The sequence below is a fragment of the Ochotona princeps genome, chromosome Y (genome assembly GCF_030435755.1).
Source record: "Ochotona princeps isolate mOchPri1 chromosome Y, mOchPri1.hap1, whole genome shotgun sequence".
Classification (NCBI taxonomy): domain Eukaryota; kingdom Metazoa; phylum Chordata; class Mammalia; order Lagomorpha; family Ochotonidae; genus Ochotona; species Ochotona princeps.
The window spans coordinates 31,453,646-31,471,506 of NC_080866.1; the positions used below are offsets into that span (position 1 = coordinate 31,453,646).

Consider the following 17,861-nt stretch of genomic DNA (forward strand, 5'->3'; position numbering starts at 1 on the left):
AAGGCGCATCCCAGATGGATTGGTGTTGTCACTGGTGAGAACGAGTAGGACTGAGGCAGCAGGAGTGATTGTACATGGCTACAGACTGCATTGGGGCAGGTGTGCACTGGAGTGGTGGAGCGACACTTTGGGCTTGACTCCTGCCCCCACTGGTACTCGTGAGAGCCATTTTGGGTGTAGAACTGGCCAGACTAGGTCTTGACTTCCATTGAACTACAAGAAAGTTGTGTCTGGGAGCGGACCAGGTAACACTGGAATACAACAGGAACCAGAATGGGCATGGCCAGCTAAGCAAGGCCACTGTTTTTGATAGGATAGTATCCGGGTCTCCCGTCCCACGGAAGAAATCACCTGACACTCCAGGCTTTGTTTGAAGAGGCACTTTATTCTTCCAACAAGTCGGTTTCCCAGCCAGTCGACTCGACTTCTTCCTTAGCTGGAACCCCCACCGCTTATCACACACACCGCACGAACACACACACAATCAAATGAATGAAGGCCAATGAAAAAGGGTAACTGCATGAAAAGGAAAAAGAGAGCTCTCTCTCTCTTGCCAAAAGCGGGATGCTTAAAATATCCTTTTTTTTCCCGTGGATCCACTGGGTCCTACCTGATTGGTCAGGCCCTGGAGAGGAGGCAAATTTGCCTCACCTGCGACCTCCAGTCCAGGCCCTGGAGAGGAGGCAGATTTGCTTCACCTGCATGCTTCTGTCTTCCTGCTGCCTCCTGGCCTTGAGCCAGGCGCCATCTTAGGGCAGGGCACTCATGCAGTGCTCCCAACAGATAGGAGGTAGACAAAGTCAACCTGGGCCAATGGCTCACTTGTGTGTGCAAATATTGCCAGTGGGAGGAGACTTAATGGAGGAGCTTGGGAAACTCCTTAATTGGGACCCAGACCCTGCAGGAGAGTGCAAGAAGCAAGGCAAACAACAACCTGGATCATGCCAGGTTACAGTACCTGCTTGCATATATGTGAGTCAGGTCTGGGGACGTACCAGTCTGGGTCAGCACATAACACCCACTGGCAGATCTGAAAACCTGGGCATGGGGAAGTAGGAGTGAGATCGGGCCACAACACTAGCCAGTTCACATTAGAACCAAAACAGCAATCAGACTGGGCTAGGATAGGCTGTAGCACCCATGAACAGTAGCTGAAATAGGGGACAGACTAGACTAGAACAGGTGGCACAATAAGACTGCAAAAGCTCAGGCAAGGTGAGTCATACCAGCCTTGGCCAAGAAGGTGCTGGGTACGTGAATCCCAGTGACAGAGGATCTGACAGGGTTTGGGTAGATTGGCTCAGGTCATAGAGCCAACAGGTGTAGTAGGGAATTGATTCCTGAGTCCCAGGGACAGAGAAATTGATGGGGTGTGTGTCACTTGGCCCAGACCCAGGGCCCACCTAATAGGTGGATGCTGGTTCCATGAACCCCAAGCTCGGGAATCTGGGTTTGGGTCTCCTGTTCTGGGTCCCAGGGCCCACAAAACAGGTGAGTGTTGGGTTCGTGAATCCCAGGGGTGGGGCATCCAGCAATGCTTTGGACACCTGGCCCAGCTGTTTGGACTTGCCTTCAAGAACATGTCCTACTTAATGAAAAAAGTGGAGCAGTGAACACAGGTCCTATTGTAAAATGAAATTAAGGCAGCGCATTTGGTGCTGTAGCAGAAGAACAGATCTAACTGAACAACCTCAAACAAACGATGCCAGCAAATAATTTCAGTGAACGGAGCCAATGGACATTGGAGGCTGACATCACCCTTGGATCAGTGAAATCTGCAGCATTTCAGAACTATCAAAACCACTTGGACAGAACCCTCAAAATATGTACACATCGAGACTCTGGGTTGATATGAGGTGGTGGCTCCTCATCCTGGGTACTGAATGTAAGGAAAGTTTTGAGTGGTATTCCCCTTTGTTTCTTCCCTTACCTGAGGAGCAACAAGAAGAAACAGCAAATTTGGAAGCAATGAATTTACCCAATTTTCCCTAAACCTTGATCCTTCCTACCCTGACTAACCAGGTAATCATTATTTTTAGAAATAAAATAAATTTATAAATTAAAAAAAATCAAACTGACACTAATGAGAAAGAAGAAGATTCATTCTGATCCACCATGGGGAGTGAATCAAAAATAGGAGAAATGAAAGATAAAACCAAACATTTGTCTGCATAAATCCTGCTTTGTTGATTGACCACAACTTGAAGAAAGTAAATGCATTCCTATGTGATCTGCTTCTATGCCAACTGACTCACCTTGTTGGTAAAATCTCCTTATCAAAATTGAGACACACAGGGGAATATACTTTAGATTTGACCTCTTGACATTCCTGAGGTTTACTTATCAGAAATGAAGACACTGAAACCGAAGTTTGATCAATGCTCCAAATAAGAGACTTCAATTTATCTCCTAACAATATCTTGCCTTCACCTTTAAACACAGTGGTAAAGGGCCCAACTAGTGACCTGATGTGGTTTGGAAAAGGCAGTCAATCCTCCACCCTAGGTCTTCTCACCATCGATACTTTAAACTATTTTCTTGCCAGGGGCCAGAAATTCCCTTAAACCTATCAATTGATTGACTGATTGATTGATTGATTTGAAAATGCTAGAGAATAAGTTAGAACTCTGCTTATGTCTGGTTCATTTGCTGAATGCCTACCAAGACTGTGACAGGACCAGGCTGAAACCCAGAGTCAGAAATTTGGTCTGGATCTCCCATATGGATTCCAAGTTCCAAAGTACTTGGGCCATGTGACTTATAATAGTAGGAAGCTAGCATTAAAAGCAGAACCAGAAATCTATCCCTGCCTCTCCTATAAGGGATCATAAGTTCTGCACCAAAAGGCATGTCTCAATAATTCTTTAGTTTACATTTTAATTTATAATCCCAATTCCTTCTTTTCGTAAATGAATGTATTTTACTCGAAATAGTTACACAGAAAGTAAGAGAAAGAGACAGAGAAAAAGAGGAAGATATTCCATTCAATGATTCACTATCCCTATGGCCACAATGGCCAAAGTTGGTCTGTTCCAAAGCTGAGAGCCAAGACCTGCTTTTAGGTAGCCCATGGAGATGCTAGGGTCCAAGACCTTGGGCCATCTTCTTCTGCTTTCCCAGGCCATTAACAGACAGCTAGATTAGAAGTAGTGCAATCATAATTAATCAAGTTTCAGTCTAACAAATGAGATGAACTACAGTATGTGTCTTGTCACACAATGAATAACAATTTTTAAATGAGAAACAGAGCTGTAGATTGAAAGAGTGACTATGTCACCTACAGGATTGGGAAGAGAGTATATGTTTAAAGGGTGGCCTCAAACTAAGCCTCTTTGGCATTACTCAGTATTCCAGTGCCAAATAGACACTCTGGTGGGACTTCATTTAATGTCTTTGTAGGCTGATTCTTCCCACATAATGTTCCTGGAGTTAGAGGCATAGGGACAGACTGGTGGATCCTGTATTTCAAGTGCTTCTGAAGCATCCACAAAGCTTTGATTCTACCCCTTTCTGGTACTGTTGTCAAAGAGCAGATGGAATCTCTCTGAAATTTTCAAGATATACCCTTAGCCAATGGTGGATCATGATTCTAATCTATATTTGGAAAAGACATCTTTTCTTTCTAAATGTAATTTTATTTGATTATTCATTTATTTTTGCTTGAAAGGCAAAGTGACAAAGAGAAAAGGCAGCTAGACAGAAACTCCCCTATTTGCTATTTAATTCCCACAGATGCCTGTAGCATCCAGAACTGGGCTAGGCCAAAGCCAGGAATCTGGGGTAGAACAGGCAGGAGCCTGTTTTACACTATTTGCAGTGAACTTTTCCATCAGCATATCCACTATTAAGGCCCATGAGTGCAGAATTATATACGAACTATGGTTTATCTCTCCTTAGACGGAAGAGTAGCAGTACCCAGATTAGAATGACTTCCACCACCCCCTCCCACCCTCCGTCCCCTGACACTTTGATTTTTCTAACTCTCAGCATAAATTTAGTGGTAAAATTCTTTGCAATGGAGCATCAGTTAACTATCAGTGTGGGTGTTAAACTTCAAATTGATGGCTCCTAAACACTGAAAAATCATTGTTTATTTCTTGCCCTTAGGAGGCACTTCATCGAGACAGAAAGGCTTCCAAGGATGTATCTGCTCCTTACGTATGAATGGGCAGAAACTGGACCTGGAGGAGAGAGCCAGGGGCACATCTGGAGTCAGGCCTGGCTGCCCAGACCACTGCAGCAGCTATGGCAGCATCTGTCACAACGGGGGCAGGTGTGTGGAGAAGCACAGTGGTTACCTATGTGACTGTACCAGTTCACCGTATGAAGGGGCCTTTTGCAGCAAAGGTATGTAGACCACATTGCTAAAATATTAATAATGATGTGAAAGAAAGAGGGAGAGACAGAGAAATAGAAGAAATTCAACATGGTGCTTACTGGCTAATTAGCCTCAGTGGCCAAGAAAGGACCAAACCAAATGTAGCAGCCTGGAATTCCTCCTGAGTCAACCATGGGAATAAAAGGGACCTAAGCATATGGCTCATCTACTGCTGCCACCCCAGTGCTGATTCCCATTAGCCAGGAACTGGATCAGAAAAGGAGCAGCTGAGGCTTGAACCAGCTCTCTGATGTAGGACACCTGCATTGCTGGCAGCGGGTTAATGCTGGCAACTTGCTCTCCCTTGATTTCCGTTAAGACACTCAACATCATTGCATAGACTCATCATCCTCACTTGTGTTCACTGAAGATGCACTTGAGCTGGGTGGGTAATTACAGCACAACACACTGTTGTTGGCAGTGAAAGAACCTGAGGGCTAAAAGTGGTAGATTCTCGAGTCTATTGCATCAGCGACTATGACACATGATGTTTCCTGTTCTGTATGTTTGTCTGCAAATGTCACCGAAGGATTATAGACTGTAACCCTGGAGGAATATTTTAAAAAGTTTAATCCACATTTGTGTTGTTTGTGCAAAAAAGAAAACATTGCAAAAACAACATTGAATATCTAACAAAATATCCCAATTCTCCAGATATTGAAAAATATGTATTTAAGTTATCTTGATTGGCTTTGAACCCTTCATTCACTCTCTGGCTTGTTTATTATTATAAGGCAAAACAACAAGCTGAGATGGATAATGCTAGCTGTCATCTGTTGATTTACTCCCCAAATGCCCAAGGCTGGGATAGGAATGAGTGTTAGGAGCTGAACATACTGTCACACATAGATGTGTCCCACATGGGCGAGATTCACCGAACCTTGAGAAGAGGAGCCAGCTCTGCCACCTCCTGGAATTTACAATAGCAGGAAGCTTGGATGAAGAACACAGTGAGTTCCAAGCACAAACTTCCAAATATAGGACAAAGGCATCTTAAATGCCAGGAAACACACCCTTCATAAAGCTGTAAGCTCGGGCCCAACAGCGTGGCCTAGCGGCTAAAGTTCTCTCCTTGAACGCGCCCCGGGATCCCATATGGGCACCGGTTCTAATCCTGGCAGCTCCACTTCCCATCAGCTCCCTGCTCGTGGCCTGGGAAAGCAGTCAAGGAGGGCCCAAGGCATGGGACCCTGCACCCACGTGGGAGGCCTGGAAAGAGGTTCCTGGTTCCCAGCTTCGGATCGGCGCGCACTGGCCCGTTGCAGCTCACTTGGGGAGTGAATCATTGGACGGAAGATCTTCCTCTCTGTCTCTCCTCCTCTCTGTATATCTGGTTTTCCAATAATAATAAATCTTAAAAAAAAATAAAACTGTAAGCTCTGCTCAGGGGCTCCTTCAACTCAGCTTGCTCTGAGACTTTAATAAAAAGTCACACACACTTCCTGCCCTGGTGCTCATTCAATACTTTTTGTTGACTTTGTGAATTCATCACACTGACCAAGTTTGTCATGATGAATATCTATCTTGACATTCATCTGTGATTTTACTGATATGAATTCTCTAGAAAAACTCAAGGGAATCAAGAAACATTTGAAATTTCATTATTTGATATAGATACATATTTCAAAAATTCCATGGAGTAATCATAGCATAAAAAGTCATTGCAGAGATTTGAAACAATGCTTATAGCAAGGTAAATCTACCTCTTCATTCCGCTTTTCCCACCAACATTCTGAAGGGTCCTCACACACATTTGGTGATTGTTCATAGAGGACAAAATAGTATGACTGTTACTGATATTTTTTAGTAATTCAAAAGTTAATTGCTTAAAAAGAAAATGTCTGCCTTGAAATATAAACAACATTTTAAGATTAATCTTAAAATATTTTAGTTATGACAAGACTTGGTTTTCACTCAATTATAACAGTTATGACTATTTCTTGATAATTCTTTAAAACCCATTTTCTAGACAGTCTACCAAACAATGTTATATTTAGTCTAGTTGAATATTGGAATCTAAATACAAAAGGATAAAAAATGCAATGTTTTATTTCAAGAACTCTCTATTATAACTCTATTTTTTCATCAGACCCTCTTTTCATTTATTTTGAATTATTTGTTTGGGAAGCATGTTCTACCCCTTGGAAGAAAATGAGTGACAAAAATTTTAGAAATAAGAATGACTGTGTTTACATGGGGCCAAGTGACAAAGCTGGACTCACCCTGCAGATTTCCTATATAACCTCAAAACTTAATGTGCCACACTTAGAGTAGCTTCACATTGCTAAAGAAAACAAATGAAGGATACACATTTCTAGGACCAGTTGCTCAATGCCACAAGCACTATTTATTTTATAGCTTCCATATACATACATTCTATTTTGACTCTCTCTACCCTTTTCCAGGGATGTTAGTCAACTGTTTCATAGATACAAGTATAGACCTGATTATACATTTATTCTAACTGCTGTTGTGGGTGGGCCCTTTTATTTAAAATGACCCCTATTAATTGTCTGTCCATCTTTCTGCATTGTATATTGGAAAATTTTCTGTGAACTTTTCCATCTTGTTTCATTTCTTTAAAATTTTATTCATAAGTTAAATATTATATATGTATATATATATACATATATATGTGTATGTGTATATATATATATATATATATATATATATATATATATATATATATATATATATATTAGCATGGCTCAATTTGCTGGTTTCCAAACTGTTTTCCTTTCTGATAACTCTCAGGAGATGATTCACTCACTATTGAATAATTGCATAGAATACAAGATGGGCTGTTATATCAAATCTTTTAGCAATGCCAGCTGCCTCTTGAAATGGTAGCTTGAAACTAGTATGGTGGATCAAGGAGAGAGAGAGAGAGTTGAACACAGGGTAGTCATCCTTTCTGTGTACTAAGGTATTTGCTTTTAGAGAAATGGTACACAAATTCTGGAAGCATCTTTGATGGACATTTGCTTAATTACCCACGCCTGGGTCAGAGCTAGGAATTTTCGGCTCACTTTTTGTTTCAGACAGTAGAGCATAGCAAATTTATGTTAAAATGAAATAGCAGTGAGCTAACTTTTGTGAGTGTATTTCTTACACCCGCACTAGTAGGATAGGCATTGATAACCATGTTTAGCAGATGAGGGATTTGGAGTTTCAGTGCCTTGCTAACAAGTGTTAGAGGTGGAGGAACTTCCTGTCTGCTTTGAGTCCTCTTTCCTGCATTATCTGGAATTTGTAGTTGGGAACATAATATGTGTTGTACTTGGTCTCTCCACCATGAAATGCAGCTGTCTTAACTGACTTTTTAAAGGCTAGGTTAAATGATCATCCCTACCACGTCACTTTTCAGAGCTGGGTATCCTACTGACTATGAAATGGTCACTGTGGACTGTGAAATGGCATCATTTGCATTTTCCTAGTAACAGGTGATATTGAAACCCATGTTCTTTTTGTCTGTTTTTATCTTCTTTGGATAGAAATCTGTTCAAATTCTTCACTATTTTTTTTTCTATCAGCAACATATAAGAATTCTTACCACTCACATCAGATCTGGATATCACCGTTATGATGTGTTTCCTGAATTTTCTTCTTAATTTGAAATAGTAGAAAACACGTAATTTAGCCCAACCTAATGACTAAGTGACAATTGTATTTTATTACATTTCATATCATGATTTGACTTAGCTTTGTTTCATAAGTATAATGATTATAAAAGATTTTTTATAGTAACAATTTTTTTCTTATTTAATCCATTCTATCACCTGAGTCTAACATATCAAAAAGTAGCTTTGCCCCTCTGTACCAAACCTACCTAAATTTGGATTAGCTCATCGACAATATATTATCTATCATGTACCACTGGTTGTGTAACTTGACCTCAAGACTCCTTGATTTCCTCATCTTTAAGACATAAGAAAGAGGAACGTTTCACAGGGGGTTGTTTCCAAGGTGACTAGCCCTTCACGAAGCACTTGGGAGTAACTCCTGGTATATAAAATTTTCCTGAATGCTTTCTCTATTATTTGGGGATTTTTAGATTATGTATGATTTTTCTGTAAATGATGATGTGATACACGTATGCATTTCTGATTGTTTCAATGAATTTCTGTTAAAAATGGGCATGTCCACTTCATTTGTTACATTTGACCAAAATCTTACTTGATTTGGGAGCAGGTGCTCTGATACATCCAATTAAACTGCTGCCTGCTGTGCCAGCATCCCACATGGGTGTCACTTTGAGTCTTGGCTGCTCTGCTTTCTATCTGTTCACTGCTAATGCACCTTGAAAAACAGCACCCTGATGAAGCTCCTGGCTTCAAACTGGCTCTGCCCCTGCTGATGCGACCACAAGGAGAATGAACTTGTGGATTCACTTTCTCTCTGTCCCCACCCCTATAATCTTTAAAAATATTTATTAACATTTTTGATGTTTGTATTCCTACCAAATGTACTTTCCTCCTGTTTTTGTTATAGAACTTTTAAACATGCACTGCAGCTCACATTACTTGGTTTCCACAATTACCAACTTGTGACCAATGTCATGGCCTCCCTAGTCACATCCTGTGCTTCTCCTTTGTTATTTTGAAGTGGTTTCCATATATAATGTCACTAATCTAGAACTATTACACCATGAATTGCTAACAGTTATGAACTCATTAAAAACACATCTCCACAGGATCATTATCAAGTAATTATGTAATAATAAGAATATAATGATATATTTAACATTACAAAATATTCAATCAATGGTCAAATTTCTACTTATTTCATTTATCTTTAAATTTATTTTTCATAAGTTAATCACAAATTCACTAATCTGATATTAACTACCAGCCTACTTATTATCAAGGACTGGGCTTTATAACCACTCTCATTCTCAGTCTAATTCCAAAACTATTATTAAGGCTAAATACTACTGGCTTAAAGCCCCATGTGTTTTGTGCTTTTAGATTGTGCCCTATAAAACTTGAATACCTGCAAAGATTGAACTTAGCTCCGCTCATATTGTATAAGTAGACTGAGCAGAGTTCCAGGAGAGCTGAGGTGAGCAGAGCAACATTTTCCCCAGCTAGTCGGGTTCTCTCCTCAGGTCACACTGGTTCCTAGTCCCCTCAGGGTCCACACTTCAAGGACCAATCACTGCTGAGTTCTCATCTCAGGATTCCCCAGGTTGTTCTGGGCCTCAGTGACATCAGATGCCAGGAACCATTGGGACTTGGGAAGCTGAATTGGATTTCTTTCTTGAATCTTTAGGGCAAGAGCCTTATAAAAACCAGTTAACAAGAGAAAAAGAGTGAGTCATACAGATATGCATAGGGTGTCATGTGGTTGAAAAGTCTCTCAAATTTGTGGCTTAGGGTGTGGCCTTAAAGCATATTTCACCAAGGAAAATGAAGTGAAATTTGAAGTAGGGACTTGGTGGTAGCAGCACTGGCATGGTCTCCTACAGTTGGCATGAGGTCCAGAGGTAGGCTGGAATCTATGCTGCACTTTGACATTAATATGGCAGATGGCATGAGAAGTATGTACAGAGACATTGCATGAATTGTACTTCCTGCTAAGTGAATTTTGGTCTAGTTGTTGATGCCCTGTGGTAGCAGCTGAGTGCCACCTGTAGATCTGTGCTGTAGAGATTGTTTCTCAAGAGAATGCTGTTTGTGCAAATCTTTGCGGCTTTCTCTCACTGAATATCAATGCTTAGACATCTAAAAACATTGAGTTCAGGGGTGAGAATACAGGGCCTTTTTCCCACAAATCCTTTTTGTGCTATTTGCATTGGCTCTTACCTCTTAACCTTCCTTTCTTCATTTCTTTCTTTCTTTCTTTCTCTTTCTTTCTTTCTTTCTTTCTTTCTTTCTTTCTTTCTTTCTTTCTTTCTTTCTTTCTTTCTTTCTTTCTTTCTTTCTTTCTTTCTTTCTGGTTTGGAAGGCAGAGAGAGAGAGAGAGAGAGAGAGAGAGAGAGAGAGAGAATGAGAGCGAGAGCGAGCGAGCGAGCGAACACTTACATACATTGTTTCACTGCCCAAATGGCCATGATTACTGGAGTTGAGTTGATCCAAAGCCAGGAGCCAGGAGTATTTTCTGGGTTTCCTTCATTAGTACAGGAGCCCCAAGTACTCAGACTATCCTCTACTTCCTTTCCAGCCACATACAAGAATTTGGCTTAGAAGTGGATCAGCTGGGACAGAAACCAGCACTTGTGTGGGATACCAGCACCACAAACAGAACATTAGCCTACTACACTGCTGTGTCTGCCCTAGTTCTTACCCTTTATTCAATCGCATAGGGAATAATTCTTAGTTCCTCAGCTAGAGTCCACTCATTATCCTCCAGAGACATCAGGAAAACCAACTTCTCAGAGTTATAAATTTGCAAGGAACATGGTGTCAGTAGACCTCCTGTGCACTATGCTGCAAGCAGGGGCAGAACATTGATATTTGACTGTCATATGGTAGTCATCTTGCCAGTCACACATCTTCAGTGTGTTAACTAAATTTGAATACCAGAAGAAGCTGGCCCCCATTTGGGCTGTGCCACCTGTTCAACCTCTGTAAGGCTCCAGTTTCACATATAATAATAATAATAATAATAATAATAATAATAATAATAATAATAATGCTTACCCTTTCAGAAATTCTGTGGGAAATTCCTTGCACAGTATTTGGTTACCCAGGGAACAAAGTAAGCCATTACGTCACTGCTGAGTATGTTTTTACTCTTATACTTCGCAGAGGTTTCTGCTGTTTTTGAGGCTGGGACATCAGTTACTTACACATTTCAAGAACCCTACCCTGTGACCAAGAACTTCAATCTTTCATCTTCAGCTCTTTATGCAGACGCAGCGCCATCCAAGGAGAACATTGCATTTAGCTTTATGACAGATCGGGCACCCAGCCTCTTGCTCTTCATTAATTATTCTTCTCAGAACTTCCTGGCCACTCTGCTCTGCAAGAATGGTAAGTGCTAGAGGCCACAAGCCTACTGGGAGTGCCAGGCTGTGCTGGAGGGACCGCCGTTGTCCTCCAGGTCTCAGCATCAGTGCAGGTCCCTGTGGGCCCCAGCTGAGAAGCTCATTTTTAGACTTCCAGGCCAAACATTCAGTATCCTTTACCTTGTTGAGTTATAATTGATACTCAGAGCCAGTGTTGATTCTTCTCTGAAATCTCAAATACATTGACTTAATTTGCCTTCACTCCTTAGCAGTGATTATTTATTATTTGTTGCTACAATCCATCAAATATAGATAAGATCACATGTGCAACTGAATTTCAGGATGCTTGCCACCTAGGTGTAGTCATCTTTGCTGTAGTCTTCAACACTAAGGGCTGTTAACACACTTAGCCAGAATGCAAGCTACTATATAAATAGGTGTCAGTGGTCTAGGTCTTGAGGGGAAGTAACATGTATGAGTCATAACATTAAAGAATAGGCGACTTTGGAGGTTAATATATATGTATATGAATTACAGATAACATTTTTGACACTGCTGTTGTGAGCAGCGAGTTTCAAAACTTTGACAAAGCTGTAATACTGTTGTTTTATAAATTAAAAAAATATTTTCTTTCCTTTTATGATAATTCTTACTTGCTGTAAAATTCACAAACAAATTAAATTCAGGGAATTTATTCCCTATTGATAAATAAGTATACTTTATTATGTTTCCAGGGGACTTTTCATTGTTTTTTTTTCTACACTTCTGGACCCATGATGGGTTTATTTTCACAGGATTTGAGAAACACTCAAGTTATCAATTTGCAGGGCTTCTAATAGATCACAGTGTCTTGATATTAGGTAAGCATCAGATTTTGGAAATATTGTGGGCAAAATGGAGTATCAGAAAGGAGCAGAACTCTGTTCCTATATGGAGTGCTGAGGCTCACGGATAATGACAGCTGTAAGCAAGTGGTGGCTACTCGTCCTGGACTAGTTGACTCCATTCCACAAGGGTTGAGACTTGAGAATGGCTAAGGATGCTGTGAAGTCAAATGCTGGCAGAGGGATAGCTGTTCAATCAGGCGTGGAGTGCAGAGACAATATTGTCCTGGCTGTACAATCTCCAAAACACTGCTGAGACATAGCAGAAAGGAATCCTAGAAGATGCAGTATAAATGGAACCCTTTATTTCACTATTTGTGCAATGTTATTTAAGTTTTAAAAGATTCATTTATTTTTTATTGGGAAGGCAGATTTGACAGAGAAGAGACAGAAAATTATTCATCTGTTAATTCCACAAGTTACCACAATGGCTAGAAATGAGGTGAATCAGTTGGTAGCGAGGATCCTCCTCTGGGTCTCCTACCTTGGTGCAAGGACACGAGTCTGGGTTATCTTCTGCTGACTTCCCAGGACACAGTCAAGGAGACAAATGGGAAGTGGAGCGGCAGGGACAGAAACTGGCTCACATATGGGATCCCAGTACTTGGGGGAAGATTGACCAACTTAGCCACCACTCTGGGCCCTATTAATTTATTTTAAAGATAATAAACATATTTGAAGGATAGGATAACAAATAAAGAGGGAAAGATCAAAAGAAAAAGACATCTTTCAGCCCAGGCAAGATGGCTCAATCACTAAATCCTCATCGTGCTAGTGCTGCGATCATAGGGTTGCTGGTACCTGACATGGCTGCTCCATTTCTCATTCAGAGTCCTGCTTGTAACCAGGGAAAGCAGTCGTGGATGGCCCAAAGCCTTGGGACTCTGCGTTAATGTGGAAGACCTGGAAGAAACTCCTTAGTCCTGGCTTCAGATCAGTTCAACTCCATCTGTTTTGGCCATTTGGGGAGTGAACCAGCAGAATGGAGATGTTTCTGTCTCTCCTTCTCACTGTTAATCTTTCCAATAAAACTTAACAAACTTATAAAAAAGAAAGAAAAATACATCTTCTATCTAGTGTTTCATTCCCACATGGCCAGAAAAGCTGGTATTATGTTGGGTCAAGACTCAGGAACTCCACCTAAGTTTTTTTGCATATGTAGCAAGACTCAAACCTCTTGAGTAATCTGCTGCTTTCCCATGCACATTATCAGGGAACTAGATTGGAATCGGAGCAAATATTGAAATCTGATTCAAAGCAGCATTGGAATAACGGGCCCCAGCTAGTGCAACCTGTGGCTTAGGAGACAGTGACACAGAATCAGCCCCTGGATGTCTTTTAGTCTTGGGAGAATTTGTGTCATCCTTATGCTATGTTTTCATTTTTCTTGTGCTTCAGCTTGGCTTGCAACTTTGTACAGTATCAAAAACGAAGAATGATCTACAATTCTAAAAGTAGGAATCAAACTGAGGAGCCTCTGGATTGGCTCAAACATGGCGTACATTAATGTTAATGGCCAGTCTGATTTAAAGGTTCTTATTCATTCTAAGAGCAAGCCAAAGAGAAGGAAAAAATGACAGAAGGGCCAACATTGCGTTTTGGTTCTTGCCAGTCCATTTGGCCTTGAAAAAGCCTGCACATGCAAAAGTGGTTTAAAAACTTTAATATAAATAATTTTATATGAGGAACTGGAAATTTCTCTATTATATGAAGAAATATATGTATAATATAAAATATACAGTTAACTAAGTGGTTGAACAAATTAAAAAAAAAAAGAAAAGAAAAAGCTGAAGCATTGTGGGTTATTAGACCTGTTTTTCAGCATAACTTTCTATGATTAAGCCTAAGTTTATGTAACGTTAAGCTTTTGATTAAGTTTGGTTTAAGATTAAGGTTACGCCCATGGCATTAAGTTGTATATCCTGCAATAGTGCTTGCAGCTGTGGAGACAGGTTGAGCACACCGTGGCTTGGAATGTTCGAGAAGTCTAATGTGGGCCACATGGCTGATTCATGACAGAGTAAGGGCCAAATTGGCTCCCGGATATCAATCTATCAGACTCCCTTCTTAGCTGGTCATCTTATAATAGGGTTGGACTTTGATACTGCAGTTATAGAATTCTAGAATGTTGAGCTTCCTCCAAAGCATTTGTGGTATAGAGTTTTACAGGAATATTCGTACATATCAGGTCATGCATATTGATGATGCACAATAGGAATAACTGTATTTAAATATTGAATTCTGTTATACATTTATGAGGGAGCTTTAAAATGTTCTTGGAGAGCCTGGCGTGGAAGCCTAGTGGCTAAAGTCCTCACCTTGCAAGCGCTAGGATCCTATATGGATGATGGTTCTAACCCTGGCAGACCTGCTTTTTGTCCAGCTTTCACTTTATGGTTCACTCCTCAAATGGCACGAGCCAGGGTGAAGCCAGAATCCAGGACTCTATCTAGGGCTTCCTTGTGGGAGTAGCAAGCCATATACCTGGGCCATACACCTACAGACATACCTCCTGGCCTGGAGAGTATGAAGCTGGAAGAGAAGCGGAGCAGTTGGTACTCTAGCCAGGAATGGAAAGGAGAGCTGTGGGATCCTACATATTGGTTTGACCTACTGTGTGTCAACACCAGTACCAGAGGTACTTTTGAGTTTATTTTGAAGTGGTCAAGTACATGTGGTGGTGTCAGTACCGTACAGAAAGATCTATGAAGTATTGCTGCATATTTTTACTTTGAGCCTTTGGGACCATTGCACTTTGCATTTTCCCAGTTTAAACAACTCTTCACAGATGTGCTGAAAGTTGAGCAACTGTTGATTTTTCTGAACCAGGATAGTTGCTTTTGACTCTGGAATGAGACTCCATATATATATTTTTTTTATTTTTGTAGGATTGAATTAATTTTATTGGAAAGGCAGAACAGAATTATGGAGAGAGAAGACAAAGATGAAGATGCTCTTCCTGCTGGTTAACTTCACAAATGGTTGCAGTAGCCAGAGTTGAGCTGATCCAAAATCAGGAGCTAGGATCTTCTTCCACATCTTCCATGTGGGTACAGGGTCTCTAGTCTTTGGGATACCCTCTGCTGTTTTCCCAGACCATAAACATGGAGTTGGCTGGTTGCAGGGATGTGGGAATTTTTGTATTCTTAAACTAAAGGTGAAGATAATGGCATGGAGAGGTGAGTATTTAGCATTTGGACAAGAACTCTAATTGAAGTTTAGGGGTTCAGAAAATAGACTGTATAAATTTTTTTCCAAGAGAAAATTTAGATTTATATCCTTTGAGCACTTGACCAGAAAATATGGATGTCTTCAGATGTGAATACATCATCACAGAAAGCCTTTGCTTAGGACTGGCTCAGCTTTCCCTAGTTAGTATCTCTCTGGGTAGCAAGTAGACCCTGGATTATCATTAGTTCTCCTAATTCAGGATTATGGCAAGCACACATTCACTTACGTACGTGGCTTAACTTCTTGATATTTAGAAACAACAGTTCTGAAAGCCGCTCTAGACTCCCTAAGAGGCTCATTGACAAAGGGGACTTACAGGTCAAGCTGAGGTGGTTCGGGGGTACAGCTGGCACAGGAGTTAGGCCATTGCCTACTGTGTTTATATCCAACCTGAATCAGAATGCCAGCTTGAGTTTTGGCTCTCCCAAACAGTTCTGCCAACACACACCCCGGGAGTCAGCAAATGATGACCCAAGTACTTGAGTCCCTGACACCCAAGTGGGAGGCTCAGATAGAATTCCTGATTCCTAGCTAAGGGCTGGTCAAACCTCAGCTGCTGCGATCACGTGGGGAGTGAACCAGCAGGTGGAATATCTCTCTCTCTCTCTCTCTCTCTCTCTCTCTCTCTCTCTCTCTCTCTGATTCTACTTTCAAAGAAATAAACTATTAAGTTTTAAGAAAAACTCATATAAAAAAGTCATTCCTGCCATCATCCACATGATACCTTTCTCCATCTCCCATCTTAAAAAAAAAAAAAAAAGTAGTTCATAAGAGTGAATGTGAAACTACTCTAAAACTTCTTAGCAATGCAGTTAAAAGAAAATGACATTTTGGTGCAAAAATATTTTGAAATTCATGAATATGAAAGATCTTCAAAAACTCAGGAAATGTATATTATGAAAAAGCATGTAGTTCAAAACTATTTTCCACCAAATCAGGTTATTGTCTAATTTCACATATCTATGAGTTTTTTAAATTGTCCTCGTACTTAAAGTACTGCTGTGGGACACAATACAGCACTCAGTGACATCAACTCTTCAGTGTGACACTGGAGTCTGAAATCGGTGCTGGTGTCTGCCCTTCTCAACGCACTGTGTTGAGGATTCTAGGTGAGCTAGAATCCTTATAACACTGCAAATGACGCACTCCTTTCACCTGCCAGTGCTTCAAACACCCACCTTCCATTCGAGTCTTCTCTGTGACCAAGGAGAAGATGTTATGATGACCTCGTGGAAATTAAACCCAGGTAGATGTGCTATAAAAATCCCAGATGACTTTATGCCAGCTAAGACCCAACCCTGTTTATTTATTCAATTAAGGAACTGCTTCCTACCTGAGAAAAAGAAAAGACTGGGCATGATGGGTGAGCCCTTATTTTCTTTTGGCCACTGTTGGGGTGATGCTGAGTATTGACATTCTCCCATCCCTCAGTATTTCTCAGGTTCACTCATTATGGTATACCACTGGCATCACCCTCACATGAATGCTTACTCAGTCTGTTATCTTTTAAATGACACTTATTCTGACTTGTACATGTTACTGTGCCGCTGCTTAGAATTCTTAGCTCTGTGACATCTAAGTTCTGGATTGGCAATTCAGATGTCAGGCTCATTTCATTTGTACTGGGGCTACTTCTGTCACAGAATCTCCAGTTTCTCTCTGGTGTTTACCCTAGCTTTCACACAGACTCTGTGCTTTGTAAGGCATCTCTGTTGACCTCCTATGACCACCCACAGTTGTTCTGGTCACAGATCTTTCTGAGAGCAATATTGGCAAGGTGAGGATGATGGATGATTTGTAATGAGTGCTACAACTCTCTTGAGGACTAATTGCTACATATCTTGCTATATTTGGCAAATTATCCTTTGGTGCACACTGAAGCGTGAAAAAATAGCATCAGTGCCCATTCTGAGCTGCTCATTGCAGCGCTAGGTTAGAGTCCAACTCTGACACTAGCCAGCCGTATTTGACAGCCACTGTCAACTGAAATGCTGAAGAGAACATGCACAACAGGGAGTGCTGTTGCCTCATAGCAACTGTTCCAAGAATTATTGATAGGACTCAGTGGAACTCCATGGCTTTGAAACCAACCCCATGTAATAAATGCATGCCTTTACTAAGCATGAGCTGACTGGGCACAATTACCAGCTTTCTCTTTTTAAACTCCAGAATAATGTTTTCCTTACATTATCTGTTTTGCTTGTATTAACAGAAATTTTAAAAAGATAAAAAAGTTCAAGTGTCTGAAAACTTTGGAATCAAATGCTATGTGATGAGTTACTATCATCTACTTTTTAAAACAATAAATTCACTTTACATTTGATGATGTTTACACACTTGAGAGGGGTGAATGCCCATGTTGATTATGATAAGCGTGGGAACGGTCGAGGAATAGTGGAAAGTGAAAAGGATAACTGCC

General features: G+C 40.8%; 1 protein-coding gene across 1 annotated transcript in view; it reads left to right on the plus strand.

The window, feature by feature from the left end:
* LOC131478741 (contactin-associated protein-like 5) overlaps positions 1 to 13,650 on the plus strand; it is a 172,243-nt gene extending 158,593 nt beyond the window's left edge. Inside the window, exons 13-15 of the mRNA XM_058659314.1 lie at positions 4,108 to 4,347; positions 11,128 to 11,352; positions 13,610 to 13,650. Of these exons, the coding sequence (XP_058515297.1) occupies positions 4,108 to 4,347; positions 11,128 to 11,352; positions 13,610 to 13,650 (506 nt within the window). The remainder of the gene's footprint in view (positions 1 to 4,107; positions 4,348 to 11,127; positions 11,353 to 13,609) is intronic.
* The last annotated feature ends 4,211 nt before the right edge of the window (positions 13,651 to 17,861 follow it).